Genomic DNA, 17,056 nt, shown 5'->3' with positions numbered 1-17,056 from the left:
ATTAAAAAATTGACTCACTTCAGAGTTGCAAGCAACCCTGAATGGAATAAACTCTCTTAAGGACAACAATGGATTTGGGGTTTCAACCCATGGGAATATATTAACAGAAACACTCACTTTTAGAATTCCCATTGGTCCCTCAATTCTTTTTAAATAATGCCTTGCCCACATTATTCTACCAGCGATTGGAGGCATACATCTTGGTAACGGTGGGTCAACTTTCTCTTCATGGTATCGGAACCTAATCATTTCAATTTCTTCCATAAGCCTGTCCAGCTGATCACAATATTTACTTTCTATTTTTAGGCATGGCAGATTCAATTTTTCAAACCTGAATAATTGAAAGGTTGAAAAATTCAAGCTAAGAGAATCAATTAAATTATTTTTTAAAGATATACAATCCCATTAATTCAAACCTTGACAGTATTCGCAAAGCCTCATGTACATCTGGCATAAGAGACACATGATATTCCATAAAATTTCTAAGATCTTTCTCTATTTCACCAATAGATCGCTTCATCTCTTGATAGTCTTGGTCAAAAAGAGGCTTCCGGTGGTCTAGAACATCATAGTGTTTATTTGAAATAGACGTTTCCATATCAGAAAAGCGCTTGGCAAACACTTCAATTCCTTCTATCCTTGAACTTTTAAGAACTGAATACTGAATGAACAATGACAGCAGGTCAGACACCTGAAATGAAGGACACAAGAATCAATAATTCAAACCATCAGCAGTGAATACCTTAAATGTTATAACTTTATGCTGATCAGGAGCTTTTTCACAATTAGGCAGCTAAGTTATACATAACCACTGATTCATTCAATACCAGCCAAAAATCTCGGCACCAGTTACATCGGCCAGACGCGGAGGAATATTAAAACTAGATTCAAAGAACACATGGCCCATTACAGATCAGATAAATCGAGCATTGCCCTACACTTACTCAAGGAAGACCATACAACATCAGAAAAGGAATGGAAGTTGATCAAACAGACCCCTAACCACCTTTTGGACGCATACGAAAGCATTTTCATACAAAAATTTAAAAATGTGGTTGTCAAAAACGATAAAGTGCTGGTTCCATTCTCCCAACTGTATTCCCTTATGAAATAACTTCTCTAGTTTTAAAACATATTTCCGTTGGACCTTAGTCCAACGGAAATATGTTTTAAACCCCCCCCCCCAATTCCCCTTCATAATCCGTTACTCGGATACCTTTCACTTTTGCCCCAACCACCCCCCCCCTTCCCCTTCACTAATTACTCCTTCCCGTTCCACTCAGTCCCTTGGTATCTGTTTTCCCCCCCACCTTCCTCCCCCTCCCTCTTCACCAAAACGTTTAAAGTACCCCTCCCCTTTCTATCTTCTAACTATTTCGATTGGTCCCCCAACTCCCACAGTTTCTACATAAATATGACGTTTGTCTCCGGTTGTTTACTTTCAATCTTGTGTTGGAGGTGTTTTCCCTTTGGTTCGCTGAAGAGGGCCACTTTGTGGCTGAAAACGCGTGTTCGACGCATTTCCTGGTTGCTCTTTACCTGTGTCCAGATTCTCCCAGAAGTTGGGCCCTTTTGAGTCTGTCTTTCTTGAGTGCTTGTGTGTGTGATTGGTCAGTACCAGTCACGAATCGTGTGCTTGAGAATATCCTGGAACCTTTAACGGGGTCTACTCTACAGCCTCGTGAAGGATTCCATCTCCATCTGAAATTCTTTAACAGGGTCTCACAGCTTTGTGAAGGATTTCAGTCAGGATAGTGTGCCTGTGGCTGTGTGTTGGTCCCTGGCACGGATTAATTTCCCGTAAACCACCACAGAGGGTATTCTGGTCGAGAGGTTGCGGTTGGTCCCTAACGTGATTCCCGTTAAACCAACACAACAATTGGTCTGACGAGAGATTGGCAACTAATTTTTATGGCCATTGGAGTTTTCTTCCCCATTCTCATTTAATTGAGAGGCCGTAGAGCTCATTATTTCTTACCAGTTACCACTTTAATTATACCAGACATTACTAACTCTAGGTTTACCATGGTGCCAGCCATTATGCAAAGTATTTTCAAAAATGGTAAATTTTGGGTTTATCACAGTCATTTCTAATGCAACCTAGTTAATACGCACATCATAGAACCCTGCTTATCCAAGCCATGCTCAAGCAATATATGGGCTAATAAGCCAATTATTTTACATATGTCATATTCTTTTTCTATGTCTAACCTTGCTGGCCTTATACCTTTACCATATAGTTTCTCCATATATATCCTCCATCTTTCTTGAATCTTTCCTGGTTCAAATAATATTTTTCCAGACTTATCTCTAATTTTTATCACAGATTTTCCCTTCTCACTTCTCAACAGTGTTTTCACCTTCCTGTACATTGCACCTATTTCACCCTTTCTCTACCCTCACACTTCGTCTTCCACCATGGTAGTTTAGCACTTCTCCTCGAGTAGAAATTTCAGGTTCCACCTGTTTACTCCCAAACGGTTTCATGTACTCTTGAACTCTCCCTTCAAAGTGCTCTTCAACTTTCCCACATCGTACTTGTTCACCATCGGTCTCGTGGCTATATTAAGTCTAAGGTGGAGTTTACCACTGCATTTGGGCTGCACTCTCTCTATCTATCACTCTTTTTACCTCCCATCCTCAGTTTATTATTACAAAGTCCCAAACTTTAACAAAGGCTGAAAATGTGAGTATTTCAAAATTTAAGGTACCACAGAATAAATTCTTGATGGCATGATTCTCTTTTTCCTGCCAATGAATCTGGTAAGACCAGGGATCATTTTCATGAAATAATGGAAAAAATTCTAGGTGTAATCAGGAATTGGGTAACTTCAGACAACAAAGAACAACAACTGAAAGGTATGAATGGCCTATTCGAACTATGGGTCTTATGGAACATTCACAGAAGAAATAGTTCTAATACTCATAAATAAAAAACAAATTACATAAATTTATTTTGTCTCTGAGGTTATATGATAACTAAACAAATACCCTGAAAATTAGGAACAAAGCAACTGATTTTACAAACCCTTTCTAAACGATTCTTGAATGTTTCAAATTTTCCAAATATATACATGCTTGAACAATCAATATCCTTTTCATCTGGAGAGGCTGCAATATTATCTTTTGTTTCTTGATAACAAGAGTGATAATGTTCATATAATTTCAAGCACACCTTCAAATGCAAATAAAAACAATAATTGTATTAGTTTTATCATAAAAATGACAAACAAAGCGTGGATTAATATTGCTCTGAGCTGCTAAAGACATGTTAACTAAGAACAGGGGGAAAATTCAATAAATCTCAATGAGCATAATAAGGAATTTTTATTGAATGAATTACACACACAAAGCCAAATGTCCTGCGGTTGTTTAGAGGAAAATTAATTCCTTGCCTGGAACAACTACAGGCAATCAGGTTTCCATTCAGTGTTGAAATTAAATTTAAAATACTTTGCCTTTCCACATAAACCACTTTTATTACTACCTAGGTTTCGTTATGGTATAACATCATCAGGTAAAAATACAAGTCATTGTATTTTTACCTGATGATGTTATACCATAATGAAATCTAGGTAGTAATAAAAGTGGTTTATGTGGAAAGGCGAAGTATTTTAAATTTAATTTCAATATGAAGAATTTCCACCAAGTGACGCCAGAAACTGTTTCATTCCATGAAGTATTTATTTACATGGGAAGATAACCATTCAAAAAAGATACATCCCTGAAGTTTTTCTAAATTTTTTCTTCCTCATCAAGGGAGAGAGGGAATATTCATTAGACTTCTCTGGTGGAAATGATTATGAAAAGGAAAAACTCCTACCTCCATTTTGGCTAATATCTCCCTCTTGGGTTGTTGCCAAGAGGGAGATATTAGCATAATAAGGAATTTTTATTGAATGAATTACACACACAAAGCCAAATGTCCTGCGGTTGTTTAGAGGAAAATTAATTCCTTGCCTGGAACAACTACAGGCAATCAGGTTTCCATTCAGTGTTGAAATTAAATTTAAAATACTTTGCCTTTCCACATAAACCACTTTTATTACTACCTAGGTTTCGTTATGGTATAACATCATCAGGTAAAAATACAAGTCATTGTATTTTTACCTGATGATGTTATACCATAATGAAATCTAGGTAGTAATAAAAGTGGTTTATGTGGAAAGGCGAAGTATTTTAAATTTAATTTCAATATGAAGAATTTCCACCAAGTGACGCCAGAAACTGTTTCATTCCATGAAGTATTTATTTACATGGGAAGATAACCATTCAAAAAAGATACATCCCTGAAGTTTTTCTAAATTTTTTCTTCCTCATCAAGGGAGAGAGGGAATATTCATTAGACTTCTCTGGTGGAAATGATTATGAAAAGGAAAAACTCCTACCTCCATTTTGGCTAATATCTCCCTCTTGGGTTGTTGCCAAATTTTAACACTGTCGTTGTTGGTTAAATAATTTTTACTTGAAGTGATTAGCTGATTGGTTACCTAATAAACATTAATGCAATAATTAAATAGATAGAAAGTCCCCATGTAAAAAGAATTAAATAAAAACTTACCTTATTTCTGTAAAATATTTTTACCTTCACAAACAGCGCAGTTATTCTCTCATTTGTGTTGTAAAACCTAGAATTTCGATAAATCATTCTCACAGCCTGCATGAGGCTTGGCAAGCATTCAGTCATTTCAGCTGGGCTTCCTCTGTACAATGGCTCTAGATATTTCTCTAGAGTGTACAGGTACTTCACGTTATCTCGTGCTTCATTGCAATAGTCCGTTATTTTACAATCCAGGTACTTCCATTTCTGAAGGAAACATTTACATTAGAAATCAGTTAAACTCAATTACAAAACTTAGAATTCAATTAATGAAAGAGAATATTACTACACTATAAAAGTTGGCAGACAACAATTCCTTGTAACCTTGAAGAGTCGGAACCACATTAAGCAGAAATAAATTCTATTGATTAAGCATTAATATGCCGAGCATGAGGGCACATTCGAAGGAAGAGCACTGCAAACATTGACATACCGTACATACATACTGAAGTAGACTTTCAGTTTAAAGTAAATAGTATTTATTATATAATTTATAGTACATCAGCAAATTCATTTTCATGAAAATGTTTTATAAAGTACCTATGTCTTTTATACAGTTTATATATAATGACAATAACATCGATACTAACTTACTTCTTTTTTGTGTATTTTATACACATATTATACCCTTGACATAGAGTGCCATCATATGCACAAAGAGTTAAACAATAAGCTGAGGTGAAAAACAAGGGAAAAAGAAACTGGAGAGAAAGAGCAGTGTAAGGATATGGATAGAGGTCACAGAGATTGGGCACAAAATAGAGAAAGGTGAAGGAACTTATGGGTTTTAATAAAGGTGAATCCATTTACTCAATTGGAGATGCAATGTGTAAAAGAAATTTGAAAGAGAGGTTCTCATAATAAAAGGAAGAATACAGGGTTTGTCCATGAAGTAATAAGACTGGGTCTGGTAAAAAGAATTTATTGATCCGATCCATGTATATTGATTAAATTCTTCAAAATAGTCTCCTTGGGCACCATTACACCACTGCCAACATGAGTCCCATGTTGTAAAGGCTACCTGGAAGTTAGCTGCCATAACCTCTTTCAGAGACTCTGTGACAGATGGATGGTGAGAACATCTGCAAAATGGTGACCTTTCAGGCTTTCTTGAGCTTTGGTAACAGAAAAAAGTCTTCCGGGCTCACATCGGGGCTGTATGGTGGCTGCAGCAAGGTTGCAAGCCCTAACCGGGCCAGGTAGGCGGCCACCTGCCCTTTCAATATATAACCACAGTTATCAACCTGAAGGTTGGCTTGATAGATGAAAGTAGAGCTGGTTGAGTACTACACCCTATGGTGAACGAAATTCACATGCCAGGGCCAATTTGCAGTGCCACCTATGGTCTCCTGGGAAGATTTGGTACCTGAAAAATCACACAGCTTGGGTGAAGCTGAATGTGCCCTGAGGCATCCCCGGGCATCAAACCTGGGCCCTGCGGTTAGTAGCCCAATGCTCTACCCACTGGACTACCATATCGCCTTTTCAATTTGTAAGTGGAGGAAGTAATAAGGGAGGCATGTGAAGGGCTGCAGTGAGCAGTGGAAATAAGAGGGGAACTCATCAAATCAGTTAGATTAATGGATGATCAAATGTTGGTTAGTCAGTCAGGCAAAGGGTTTCCGTCATCACTTGGTATCTTGCAGATTCAGTGCCATAGGAATTGAATGAGAATTATTAAAAAAATGAAGGAAATGATATTCTTGTGAAAATAGAAGGATAAGTTTATGTATCACAGTTGGAGGATAAAAACTAAAGCTTGTAGAGAGCAGTTCACCTGCTCAGGAAGTGTTTTAAAAGAAGGTATGAACAGTATAGGGGCATTAAAAGAATTATATATATGAAGAGGAAGGAGTTGATGACCGGCAATTTAAGTAAAGAGTTGAAGAAAAGGCTAGTGCAATATGTCATTAGCTTTGTTAGGTTCAAAATCTTGGTTATTGAGTCAAGAGAATACGTGCAATATTAAGTTCATCAGCCTAATTGAATTCTTCGAATAGCAGTTGCATTTCCCTGTCATGGAAAACTCGCACATTGACAAACTGTGCTCCTGGATACTACCTTTCGAGGATTAAAACACTCACTGATACCACCACTGCACTTTCAGGCCATAATGCAAACATTCATAGTCAGCTGAAATATGGAATTGTGGTTTTTGGTCAATCACACCATTTGATTGGGCTTTCTAGGCTCCCAAAGAGGGCCAGTAGGGTTCTGGGTAATATCCCAGGAAAAAAAGCTGTCAAGCCCATTTCAAATCCTTCGGAATTTCCACTCTTCCATGCCTAAATATTTTTCTCACAATTATTTTTATTTGTCAGCACAGCAGATTTTTGGACATTGAAATAAATGGTGGCATCCATGAATACAACACCAGAACCACAGAAGATATTATGATTGTCATTCATTATTTAAGCATTTTCAGCAAGAATCCAATCTTTGAAGATATGAAACATTTTCATTGCTTTCCAAGGAAATTAAGGGAAATCTTCAACTAAAATTATTATTAAAATGCAATCTATAACAATATCTTGTAAGCAGAACATATACTCCACTGATGAATTTAATTATTATCCATATTAATTCAACTCCTTTATAGTGTTTATTTGTATACTGAATGCATATAACTTGTTCTATACATGTAAACCAATTGTCCGGGAAACAATAAAAATTATTATCATAATTCTTTTGTACTTGGATTACACAAACAATATGCACCCCGATAGAAGAAGTAACAAAGAATTTATCAGCAATTAAAAGAAACCATAAACACAGTAATCAACCCGAAGGTCGGTTTGGTAGGTGATGGTATAGTTCACCCAGCACTAAGCCCAACAGCATGTGAAATTCACACATCAGGGTAGGGTGGCCCGTTCCTTTGCCTGCGACGGTTATGGTTTCCCAGAAAGATCAGGTACCCGAAAAATCACATAGCTTGGGTGGAGCTGCAGGTGCCCAGAGACTTGCTCGGGAGTCAAACCTGGGACCCTCCGGTCAGTAGTCCAGCGCTCTAGCCCTGGACTACCGTGACCCAGCAGCAATTAATGAAGATAATATGAATACTCACTGGGAGATACTTGGAATTGACTTTTTGCAAAATCTGTATCATGGCAGAGCATTTATGGCTTTTTATGTGTTCAACTATTGATGTGAACTTAGTCAAGAGCTTCCGCCAATACTCCAACTCTGCAAGTGGACCTAAATCAGATTCCTTTCTCATTAAGTCACTTTTCGTGATAACCTGCAACGGAGAAAGACAGATTATTGCAACATTCAGCCATGCTTGACCATATACTAGGTGGATTTGGAAAAGGCTGCATGCAACAGTATGAAACAGCACAGTAGCTGCAGAAAGTAGCCATACTGAACTTATCATTTAAACTAAAGCTGATGCATTTACCTGATGAGTGATATGCTCACTGATAAACCTGATGGAACAGCCATTAGCAAAAGTCAGTATGGTGTCCCCTCTGGATCACCGGATGGTGCAAGCTAGAATTACATAGTTCATGAAGTTGGCATTAAACGGTGGAGAATGGAGCAGGAAAAGTTTTCCAAATGAATGTGGGATGAGAGAATTCTTTGGTGTAATGGGTGATGCAGAGGAGTGGAGGGAGTTAGAGTGGCCAAATGATTCCAACAGTTTGAGAAATTAAACTGCAGTGAAATCAGGACAAAACAAAATGAAGGGCATATGGCTGCGTAACGAACGATATGGTCCTTAAAAGGACCGCCAGGGAAGAAAGGCGAAGACGGGATTGGGACAAGTCCATCAAGCAGACGGAACCGGACCCAAATGCATACGCTACTATTCCCTACGTATCCGGAACATCCGAGAAGATAGCCAGAGTCCTAAAAAAACATGACGTGGTGACAAGATTTAACTGCACCAAGAAAATAGCGGACGCTCTCCCTGGACCGAAGGACCAAATTCCGAAAGACTTATATGAAGGGGTCTACCAAGTACCCTGTTCATGTGGGAAAGCCTACATCGGGGAAACATGGCGCTCATTGAAAGTTCGGATAAAGGAACACCTCCGGGCAACCACAAAAAAGCAGTTTCACCTGTCGGCCATTTCAGAACACCAATGGAGTGAACCCGGTCACGAGATTTCATTCCAAAAAGCAAACATCATAGCCAAGGAGAGTAGATACTACCCGCGTTTAATTAGGGAAGCAATTGAGATCACAAAAAACCCGGAGAACATCAACAGGGATGAAGGCTACCATCTCCACAACGCATGGAAGAGAGTTCTCCGGGAACGGACCAATCAGGGAGCAGCCACTAGACGGGACCACCTATATAAGGGTGGCAAAATTCCGAGTCCCTCATCTTCGACCTGAAGACGCCGAATGCAACTTCGGCGAAACTGTTGTCTGAATCAAACAACGACGCGGTGAAACCCGACAATGCAGAGTACTTCAAAATGAAGGGCATTTTGCCCATAAGGTCTTTCCAGAGTTTCATAGGATTGTGAAGGTTGAAGTGAATGCATGTTTCTCATCTCCTTCCAACTCACTCTTCCTTCCCCTCCAACTTCTGGGCCAGTGGGTGACCACAAATTGCAACAGTATTAGATTTATCCTTCTAATGCAGAGCAGGTGACACCACACTCAGTAGTGACTGTACATGAATTGTCCCTCTTCTTGCATAAACCTTTATTGCATTTCCTCCTGCAAATTAACTGATTTGAAAAATTGACACCTAAATATTTTAATTGCAAAGCAGGACACTTGAGCAATCTCAAAAAGGGTAAATCCAAAAGGTTAGAAGTGTGTGGTCCTCCATATTTCTGGATTCCTGCTTTGAGTGATGCGGCCTCTGCATGCCGGTTAAAATGTCCATAAGCTGTCATGCGCTATCGTTGAAAATTTTTATCCATTCCATAAGTAAAACAGAAACACTCAATAGCCTAATAATATGGGTCACTAATATCTACATGAAACCCTCACAAAATGATTGTGGATCCGAGTAAGGGCCTATCATTAGATGTAATATTTCAATTTTATTACCTAATTTATTTGCTGTTTGTTCTTGGTGTGTTTGGTATGGAATAATGGATTGAGGCCCTGCGCGTGACATCAAACATTCACATGCCTTAAATTTAAATAGCTGAAACTTTACCTAGGGGAATTTCTAACATCCACTGAAAATGAAGAACAATCATACTACATACAAGGCCGGTAAATTAAGTAATTAGACTGGCAACATAGCATTTGATCTGGCAACACTGAAAGTACTGGGCTTGGAGGGGTGGCAGGAGAACATGTGATCCGCCTTCAGTACCAGTTTGAACTTGCTCGAGTCATTTGGTTGTTTGAAACAGTTTTTTTCTATTGTGTTCTAAAAGTGAGTGACATCAATTTCGAGCAATGCTGTCATTGATCAGGTTTTGCTTCAGCCTTGGGCACAGTGCAATGGGAACTCATGCTAAACTTCAGCAGGCCAACGGAGATAGTGTTTTGTCAAGAGCCCAAGTTTTTCAGTGGTTTAAGGCATTTTCAGATGGAAGAGAGTCGAATGAAGATGAACCACAAAGCAGAAGGCCTTTATCTTCAAGAACCGATGAAAATGTTGACAGAATCTGGGAACTTGTGCATTCAGATCGTCGGTTGACCGTCAGAATTATCAGGGAAGAGTTGAATTTGACTCAAACCACCATTTATCAGATTTTGACCATTGAATTAGGGATGAGAAAAACCTCAGCAAAAATGGCTCCAAAAAACCTTTCACAAGACCAAAAGGACCAGTAATTTTTGGCCAGTAATAGTATTCCTGTGGCTCCTTAGCCTCCTTATTCACCTGACTTGAGTCCTTGACTTTTTTCTCTTCCTAAAGTTGAAAAATCACCTCAAGGGAACTCATTTTGAGGCAGTCGAAAACATTCAAACGGCTGTAACTGACTAACTGAAGGCTATTCCAGTATTGAGGCTGACAATGTAAAATTGTAATTCTATCTGAATGAAAAAATTTAAACAAAATCGGTTTCATTACTTAATTTACAGACCTCGTATTCCCCAGAATATTTATTAATGGAAAGGTTCCACTGATTTACAGCATCATTAGATTTAAAGTTGAAACTTTTAGTGGGGATACACAAACATACTGTGAGCCACCGTTGGTGGAGATCTTGGTGGTAGTTGCAAATTCTCCAAACATTAATAAATATATTTAGTATAGATATCACCTTTATGATAATCATTTATTCTTGATGCACACTAGCAATTAATAATATTAAACAAAAAAAAGATTGACACAAACATAGACATAACTCATGTCAATCCCATATGCCCTTCTATTTAACCCTCCCCCTCCCAGTATTCTTTCGCTTCTTTACTTTCCCATCAGTGGCTTCATCTACCCTGATGAAGGTGGCTGGGACCACTGAAATATTGAAGTGACCTATGTCTTCATTTGTGTTATTCTTATTTTTGTTTGCTATAATTAATTGCTAGAGTGCATCAAGAATATATATAAAAGTATATATACAAAAAAGAATTATAATTACAAATTCCCAGAAACTGCGGGAGATGCCACGACAGTAACTTTTTGACTGAGCCATCTCCTAATATGCATTACAATGCAACAATTTCAGAGTGTAAAAATCATTCGCCTTGACAAGGATTCGAACCTGGATCCTTCCATGTCCAGTCAAGTGCTTTAGCCAGTAAAGCTATTGAGGCAGTAAGTTTCAGCACTCAGCTACTCTTACACTCCAAAATTTTGGTGGCTTTAAAGGAAGAAGATGTTGTGACAAAATACCGTACCGTACCATTACAAATGCCTGTGACATTGTATGCACTGTATTTTGTCACAACATAGGGTGATGGCAATAATAATTGCTCCTGAGAGGACCACCCATGTCAGATGGGTCTGAGGTTATGAGCTAGATGAAATGTAGTCCATGCAGCAACTGCTCCTCAGTGAGGTGGCTACAAAGATATGTGACCCCAGTGGGGCGGCCTTTGAGTGATGGCGTCCCATTAAAAACACTATTGAGGAAGGCAACCGGAAACCACCTCAATTATTATTCCCAAGAATATAATGATAGGCAGTATAGAGAATATGAGTCCTAGCAACCACTTAGCTCGGCCCAATCGGCTGTACGTATGCACAGCAGTAGAAGAGACAAGGCTTCTGCGGTCTTCATCTCACGAGACCCTTGCAAAGGAAAACCGACACCAGCATAACAGAAGAAGAAGACCAAATTAGTCAGAATAGAAACTTGAAATTTTAAGATAAATGTCGAGGACAGGAAAATTAGAAAATATAAAGTGAGAGGGAGTTGAAAGAGGAAATATAGATATTTTAGGTCAATGCAAGGTGAGATGGAAGGATGGTGGGGATTACTGGAATCAGAGTTATAGAGTAATATACAGTAGAGGGGACGAGAGCCAACAAGGGGTTGCCATAATATTGAACAAAAAGGTACGAAGAAGCATAGTCAACATAGCAATGGATAGAATAATACTAGTATAGATAAAAGCAGAACCAACGAACTTGGTCATTGTTCAGGTATACATGCCACTGAGCAACCATACGGAGGAAGAGGTCAAGAGGAGAAACGATCAATTAGAGGACATAATCGCGTGTGTTCCTTCAGGGAAACCTTTGATAGTGATGGGGGATTGGAATGCTACTGTAGGCAAAGGAAGAGATGGTGATGAGGTGGGGGATTATGGTTTAGGTATAAGGAATAATTGTAGAAAGAGGCAATTGAATTATAAGGAGACAGGGGTTAGTCATCACCAACACTTGGTTTAGACATCACAAAAGATGTAGGTATACATGGAAAATGTCAGGTGACTCAGAAAGGTATCAGTTAGATTATATCATGGTTAAGCACAGATTTAGGAAGTGTGATCATTCACATGGCTTCCCAGGAGCAGATGTAGACTCTGACAACAACTTAGTTGCTATGAAATGTAGCATCCATTTCAAAAAGATAAGACAGGGGTGGCGGGTTGGTAAATGGAATGTAGAAGCATTAAATGGATTGACAAGGAAGGTGCATCAGTAGGCTGTAGAGAAAATCATGAATGACAAAAAAGAGTTGAGTACTATAGAGGAAAAATGGGAATGTATTAAGAAAGGGATTTGGAAAGCTGCAAAAGAAACTATAGGAACTGTTAATAAGAAAAGGAAAGGAGGCCATGGATCACGGATGAGATGGCTGCAAAGATAGATGAGAGAGAAAATGGATGATCCAAGAGAGATGGAAAGAATTTATAGAAGAATTACATGGCAAAGAACTTAGGCCAACAAACTTAGACATAGTACAGGAATATGACATAGATGAAGATAGCTTAGATTCAGGCGTACTTGACAATGACAAAGAAAGGGCATTCAGGAAATGAAAACAAGGAAAATGTGGGAGGAAAAGGCTACATGGACTGAGTCTTAGTATCTATGAGGAAGGAATCTGGCCAGAAGACTGTTAGATCAGTGTTAGTTCCTATTCCGTAAAAGGTAATGGCTACAACATATGAAGACTACAGAACAATAAATTTGATTTCCCACACAGCTTAAGTTGTTCTCAGGATCATTAACAAAAGGATAAAGATTAGGGCAAATGATTACTTAGGGGATGATCAGTTTGGGTTTTGGAAGGGTAGACGCATGGATGTCTTTGCAGTAATGAGATCATTAAACGAGAGGAATATAGAATACAATCAGGATGTATTTGCTTGTTTCGTAGCTTTTGAAAAGACATTTGATAGAGTGAATTGGGTAGAACTGATGAGTATATTGCAGAAAATAGGAATAGATTGGAGGGACAGGAGGCTAATCCACAACCTGTGCATGTCTCAGACTGCTCAGGTGCGAGTGGGGAATGGAAAGTCTGGATGGGCAGTGTAGGAAGAGGTGCAGGTCAGGGTTGTCCATTTTCACTGATGCTGTTCAATGCATATGTGGAGGAATTGATAAAGAGGCATGGGAAGACTTTGAGATAGGAATGAAATTTGGATGGGAATATATGAGATCAGGTTTGCTGGTGGTCAAGCTGTAGTTTATCAGTCAGCCAATGGATTGCAAGCAATGCGTATTGTGATTCCAAAGAAACTGCAGGAGATGCCACAACAGTAACTTTTAACGGAGTCATCCGCTAATGTGCATTTCAATGCAACAATTTCAGAGTGTAATAATCATTCGCCTTGACCAGGATTCAAACCCAGATCCCTCAATGTCTGGTCGAGTGCTTCATCGCTGCAGGAATGAATGGGGATTTGGGGAAGGAAGTACAGAGATGAAGAAAGACTTGTTGTAGACTAGGATGTTGGGTTGTGTTTTGTTAGGAGAAACAAAATATTCTTTTAGTAGTTGTGTCCATCCAAAACCTACATTAACCGTTAGATTACCGAAATAAATAGAGCATGTTTGGTAATCTACTTTTTTAAAGGCTTGATTCAGACAGTTCCTCATAAATTTTTACTTTTATTTATTGCGTGAACTTCTTCTTTCTTTGCCCTGCTTACCCAACCTTCTGCTATAACCTGCTAACCCAACATTCTCCCTTCTATCATGGCCTCCAACATACCACAACAGTTTAATATTACTTCCACTCATTTTATCAACCTTTTTGGATTTTCCCACAGGAGAGACAGTAATAATAGCCAGGTCTTGAAAACTCATAAAACGATACCCACGTTTAAGATAGTTACAGCTTCTGGCATTCTTCAGGTCAGACTGGAAGGTTTTGGGTGGAAGGAATGTGAGGGCTGTGGTGGGAGGTAGAGCTGGGCATGCTTGGAAGTGGGGCAGGAAAGGAGAAAAAAGGATCTAAAGGTGAATGGGTTTAAACACAGTGGAATTGGCATTTACGTGACTGGAAGGGTCACTTGGTAATGTCCAGAAGGCATATCATTGACGGTTTCGGCAGAAATTGAGGGTATTGGTTAGTAAATTGTTGTGGTCAACTTGTGGTGAAGGAGAGGCATTTACAAAGAAGGAAAATTTCACAGTCAGTCAGAGAGGCTGGCGTTGAAAAGGTTTACAATGTCAGGAGAACTGTCGGGGAGATGCTTTGATGGTGGCTGGGAAAAACAGGTGGTCCTTTGGGAGGAGGGGGAGAGAGATTTGAAAATGGTGTAGAGGTCGGGCTCATGGTGAGAGAGTCAGGGGGATTGAGGGGGAGGCTGCGGAAAGGGGTGGCAATGGGGCAGTTAGAGGTCTACTAAGAAGAAGGAAATATAGATAGAGATCCGACTACTTTTTAAGGAGACATTGTTATCCCTGTAGGAGGGAGCATATGGCGGATGAAACTATTGCATTGAAATTTGGAATTAGGTGAATGGCAGTGAACGAGATTATTTTGAAGATGAAAAATATGCTATACAGGGTGTCACCCTTAAATCTGGACAAATTTCAATATAAATTTCCGGCCATATCGTAGTTCCACTGGAGGTCGCGATTGGCTTTCTTGAAAGCTGTAGGCATCTAGTAAACAGTCATAACATCAAAATGACCAAGATGTTACGTACAAGTGCAGAGTACAATTGAAGAGCCACTATTATCGAAAGTGTTCATGCTGGGCATTTTATTCCAAAATAGTTTGATTCTTCTGGTACCCAGATCAACTGTTTACGATATTGTGTCTAAGTGTAATGCTTTGGGGAAGTCCCGGGAAGGTTTTGCTAAACCGGCGAGGAAATGCATGCTTGTCTGGATTTAAGTGCCAAACACTGTGTATATACATATGTATGTATGTGTATATATATAAACAGTCTCTAGAATTAAAATGTTTCTCTAAAATAAGAATTTCATTAACAAAGTTACAAATTTCACTCCAACTCTGTAAATATTGAATTTAGAAGTATAAAATATTTTCAGGCATTTGAAATCAATATTTTTTTTAAATACACACCGAAACAAACCCTCCATTAAAACCTTTATTCAGAATATCAGAGAAACTTGATTCAGATGAACTGCAAACTATTCCTCCAGAGTGATATCATCAATGGCCAACATGATATTAATAGGAATGACTTGAGAGAAATTTTTCATTCTATTTATCTTACCATTTCAATTTCTTTTCCCCAGGCATGAACAGTATCTTCAACCTTTGCAACTATCTCTCTATTATTACAGGCATCAGATAAAATCTGAGGTGAATCAAAATTTAATTTTTCAAGCTCTTCCAAATTCTTAAACAGCACTCTCTCTTTAAGATCCAACTTTGTACCTACGAATCACAAATAGAAATGTTAATGATTTACTTCCATATGATGCCTTGCCATAGCTATACTTTAAATGCTTAAATTTAATAACTTACTGAACAGAAAAGATGTAAAGGCATCATAATCATCCAGGAATTGTTTCTTAACCTTACTGCCATATGGCATTTTCAGGAAGTCCCCCCATGCATTATCCTTAGCCACTAGATGCCTATTAATCTGAGTGATAAAATTATGCAGCAATTCAATAGCGGTAAATGAAGAATCTCCAGAGATTTCCCCAAAACAAATGCTGAAAATTTCCTAAGGATTCCAAAATGAAGGAAATGTTTAAATACCTCAAGGAGAAAAAAAAATGGCTCAATTTTACACTCATTTGAAAGTTTTACCTCCAACATGTTCCTAGTGTCAATTTCTACATTATTTTTTGTTCGATAACACAAAACAATTTGTCCTTGAATAGGCATTTCAGTTCCATCTGAAATGATGACTCTTTTAATTGTACTTTCTCGGGGTGTATTCACTGCATGCCGACCAGATTCTTCAACAAAAGATGAAATATCCCAATATAATAATCTTTCAAACCATGAAAAAATGATGCAAAGAAATATCCCAGCGAAAAGAAAATTTCATTATACCAAGAGGAGGAAAGGGTGCATCAAGATAGAGGAAAATAATTGTGCCACGTCCTCCTGCAGCCAAGAAGCTATCCATCATGTCTAGGTGAAATGGCGAGTCAAGGACACCTTCTTCAACAGTCAGTTCATCAATTTCCAAATCATATGAAACAACACTAATCAAATGCCTGTGAGCAGGCATCAGGAGGGCACGTCTCTCTTCTCTTGCTTCACGGGCCTTTAACTGCAAAATATTATACACTCTTGAATAGGATCGTTCGTATTTTTCTACATAGACCAATTGGTTTCACACAATATTGGTCTCCACAAAGCACCTCAAGTGCATTTTGTGGTGAGCACACCATCCATCAGATGGGATGTTAAACTGCGGATCCCTTGGCACCCTTCGTCAAGTGTAGGATAATGTCGATGCCCCGTTTCTTTCCACCCTTCCTCTTTTCCCATCCATCCCCAATAGCACAAATGACCTTAGTTGTCCTTTGCCTCCCCTAAAACTGCTACTCTCGTGATCATATGTAACTTGCCTAATGCTGACAGACTATAATGACAAAAATCGCCTTATATTTTGCAAAATATTGAATTTTTATTCAACAATTTATTTCTTATAATATTATTGCATGTATTGTTACATTTCAGCAGTTTA

General features: G+C 38.6%; 1 protein-coding gene across 1 annotated transcript in view; it reads right to left on the bottom strand.

Moving 5' to 3' along the window:
- The window catches only part of kl-3 (dynein heavy chain 8, axonemal kl-3), a 141,973-nt gene that overhangs the window by 124,107 nt on the left and 810 nt on the right, over positions 1-17,056 (bottom strand). Inside the window, exons 2-10 of the mRNA XM_071593917.1 lie at positions 16,414-16,636; positions 16,165-16,316; positions 15,874-15,994; positions 15,620-15,783; positions 7,668-7,841; positions 4,586-4,807; positions 3,029-3,175; positions 417-691; positions 118-331 (exon numbers count right to left, since the gene is read on the bottom strand). Of these exons, the coding sequence (XP_071450018.1) occupies positions 118-331; positions 417-691; positions 3,029-3,175; positions 4,586-4,807; positions 7,668-7,841; positions 15,620-15,783; positions 15,874-15,994; positions 16,165-16,316; positions 16,414-16,636 (1,692 nt within the window). The remainder of the gene's footprint in view (positions 1-117; positions 332-416; positions 692-3,028; positions 3,176-4,585; positions 4,808-7,667; positions 7,842-15,619; positions 15,784-15,873; positions 15,995-16,164; positions 16,317-16,413; positions 16,637-17,056) is intronic.

The sequence above is a fragment of the Hetaerina americana genome, unplaced genomic scaffold, assembly GCF_022747635.1.
Source record: "Hetaerina americana unplaced genomic scaffold, ioHetAmer1.1.p SCAF_6, whole genome shotgun sequence".
NCBI lineage: Eukaryota > Metazoa > Arthropoda > Insecta > Odonata > Calopterygidae > Hetaerina > Hetaerina americana.
The sequence above is the reverse complement of the archived record's forward strand: the minus strand, read 5'-3'. Positions and strand labels throughout refer to the sequence as shown.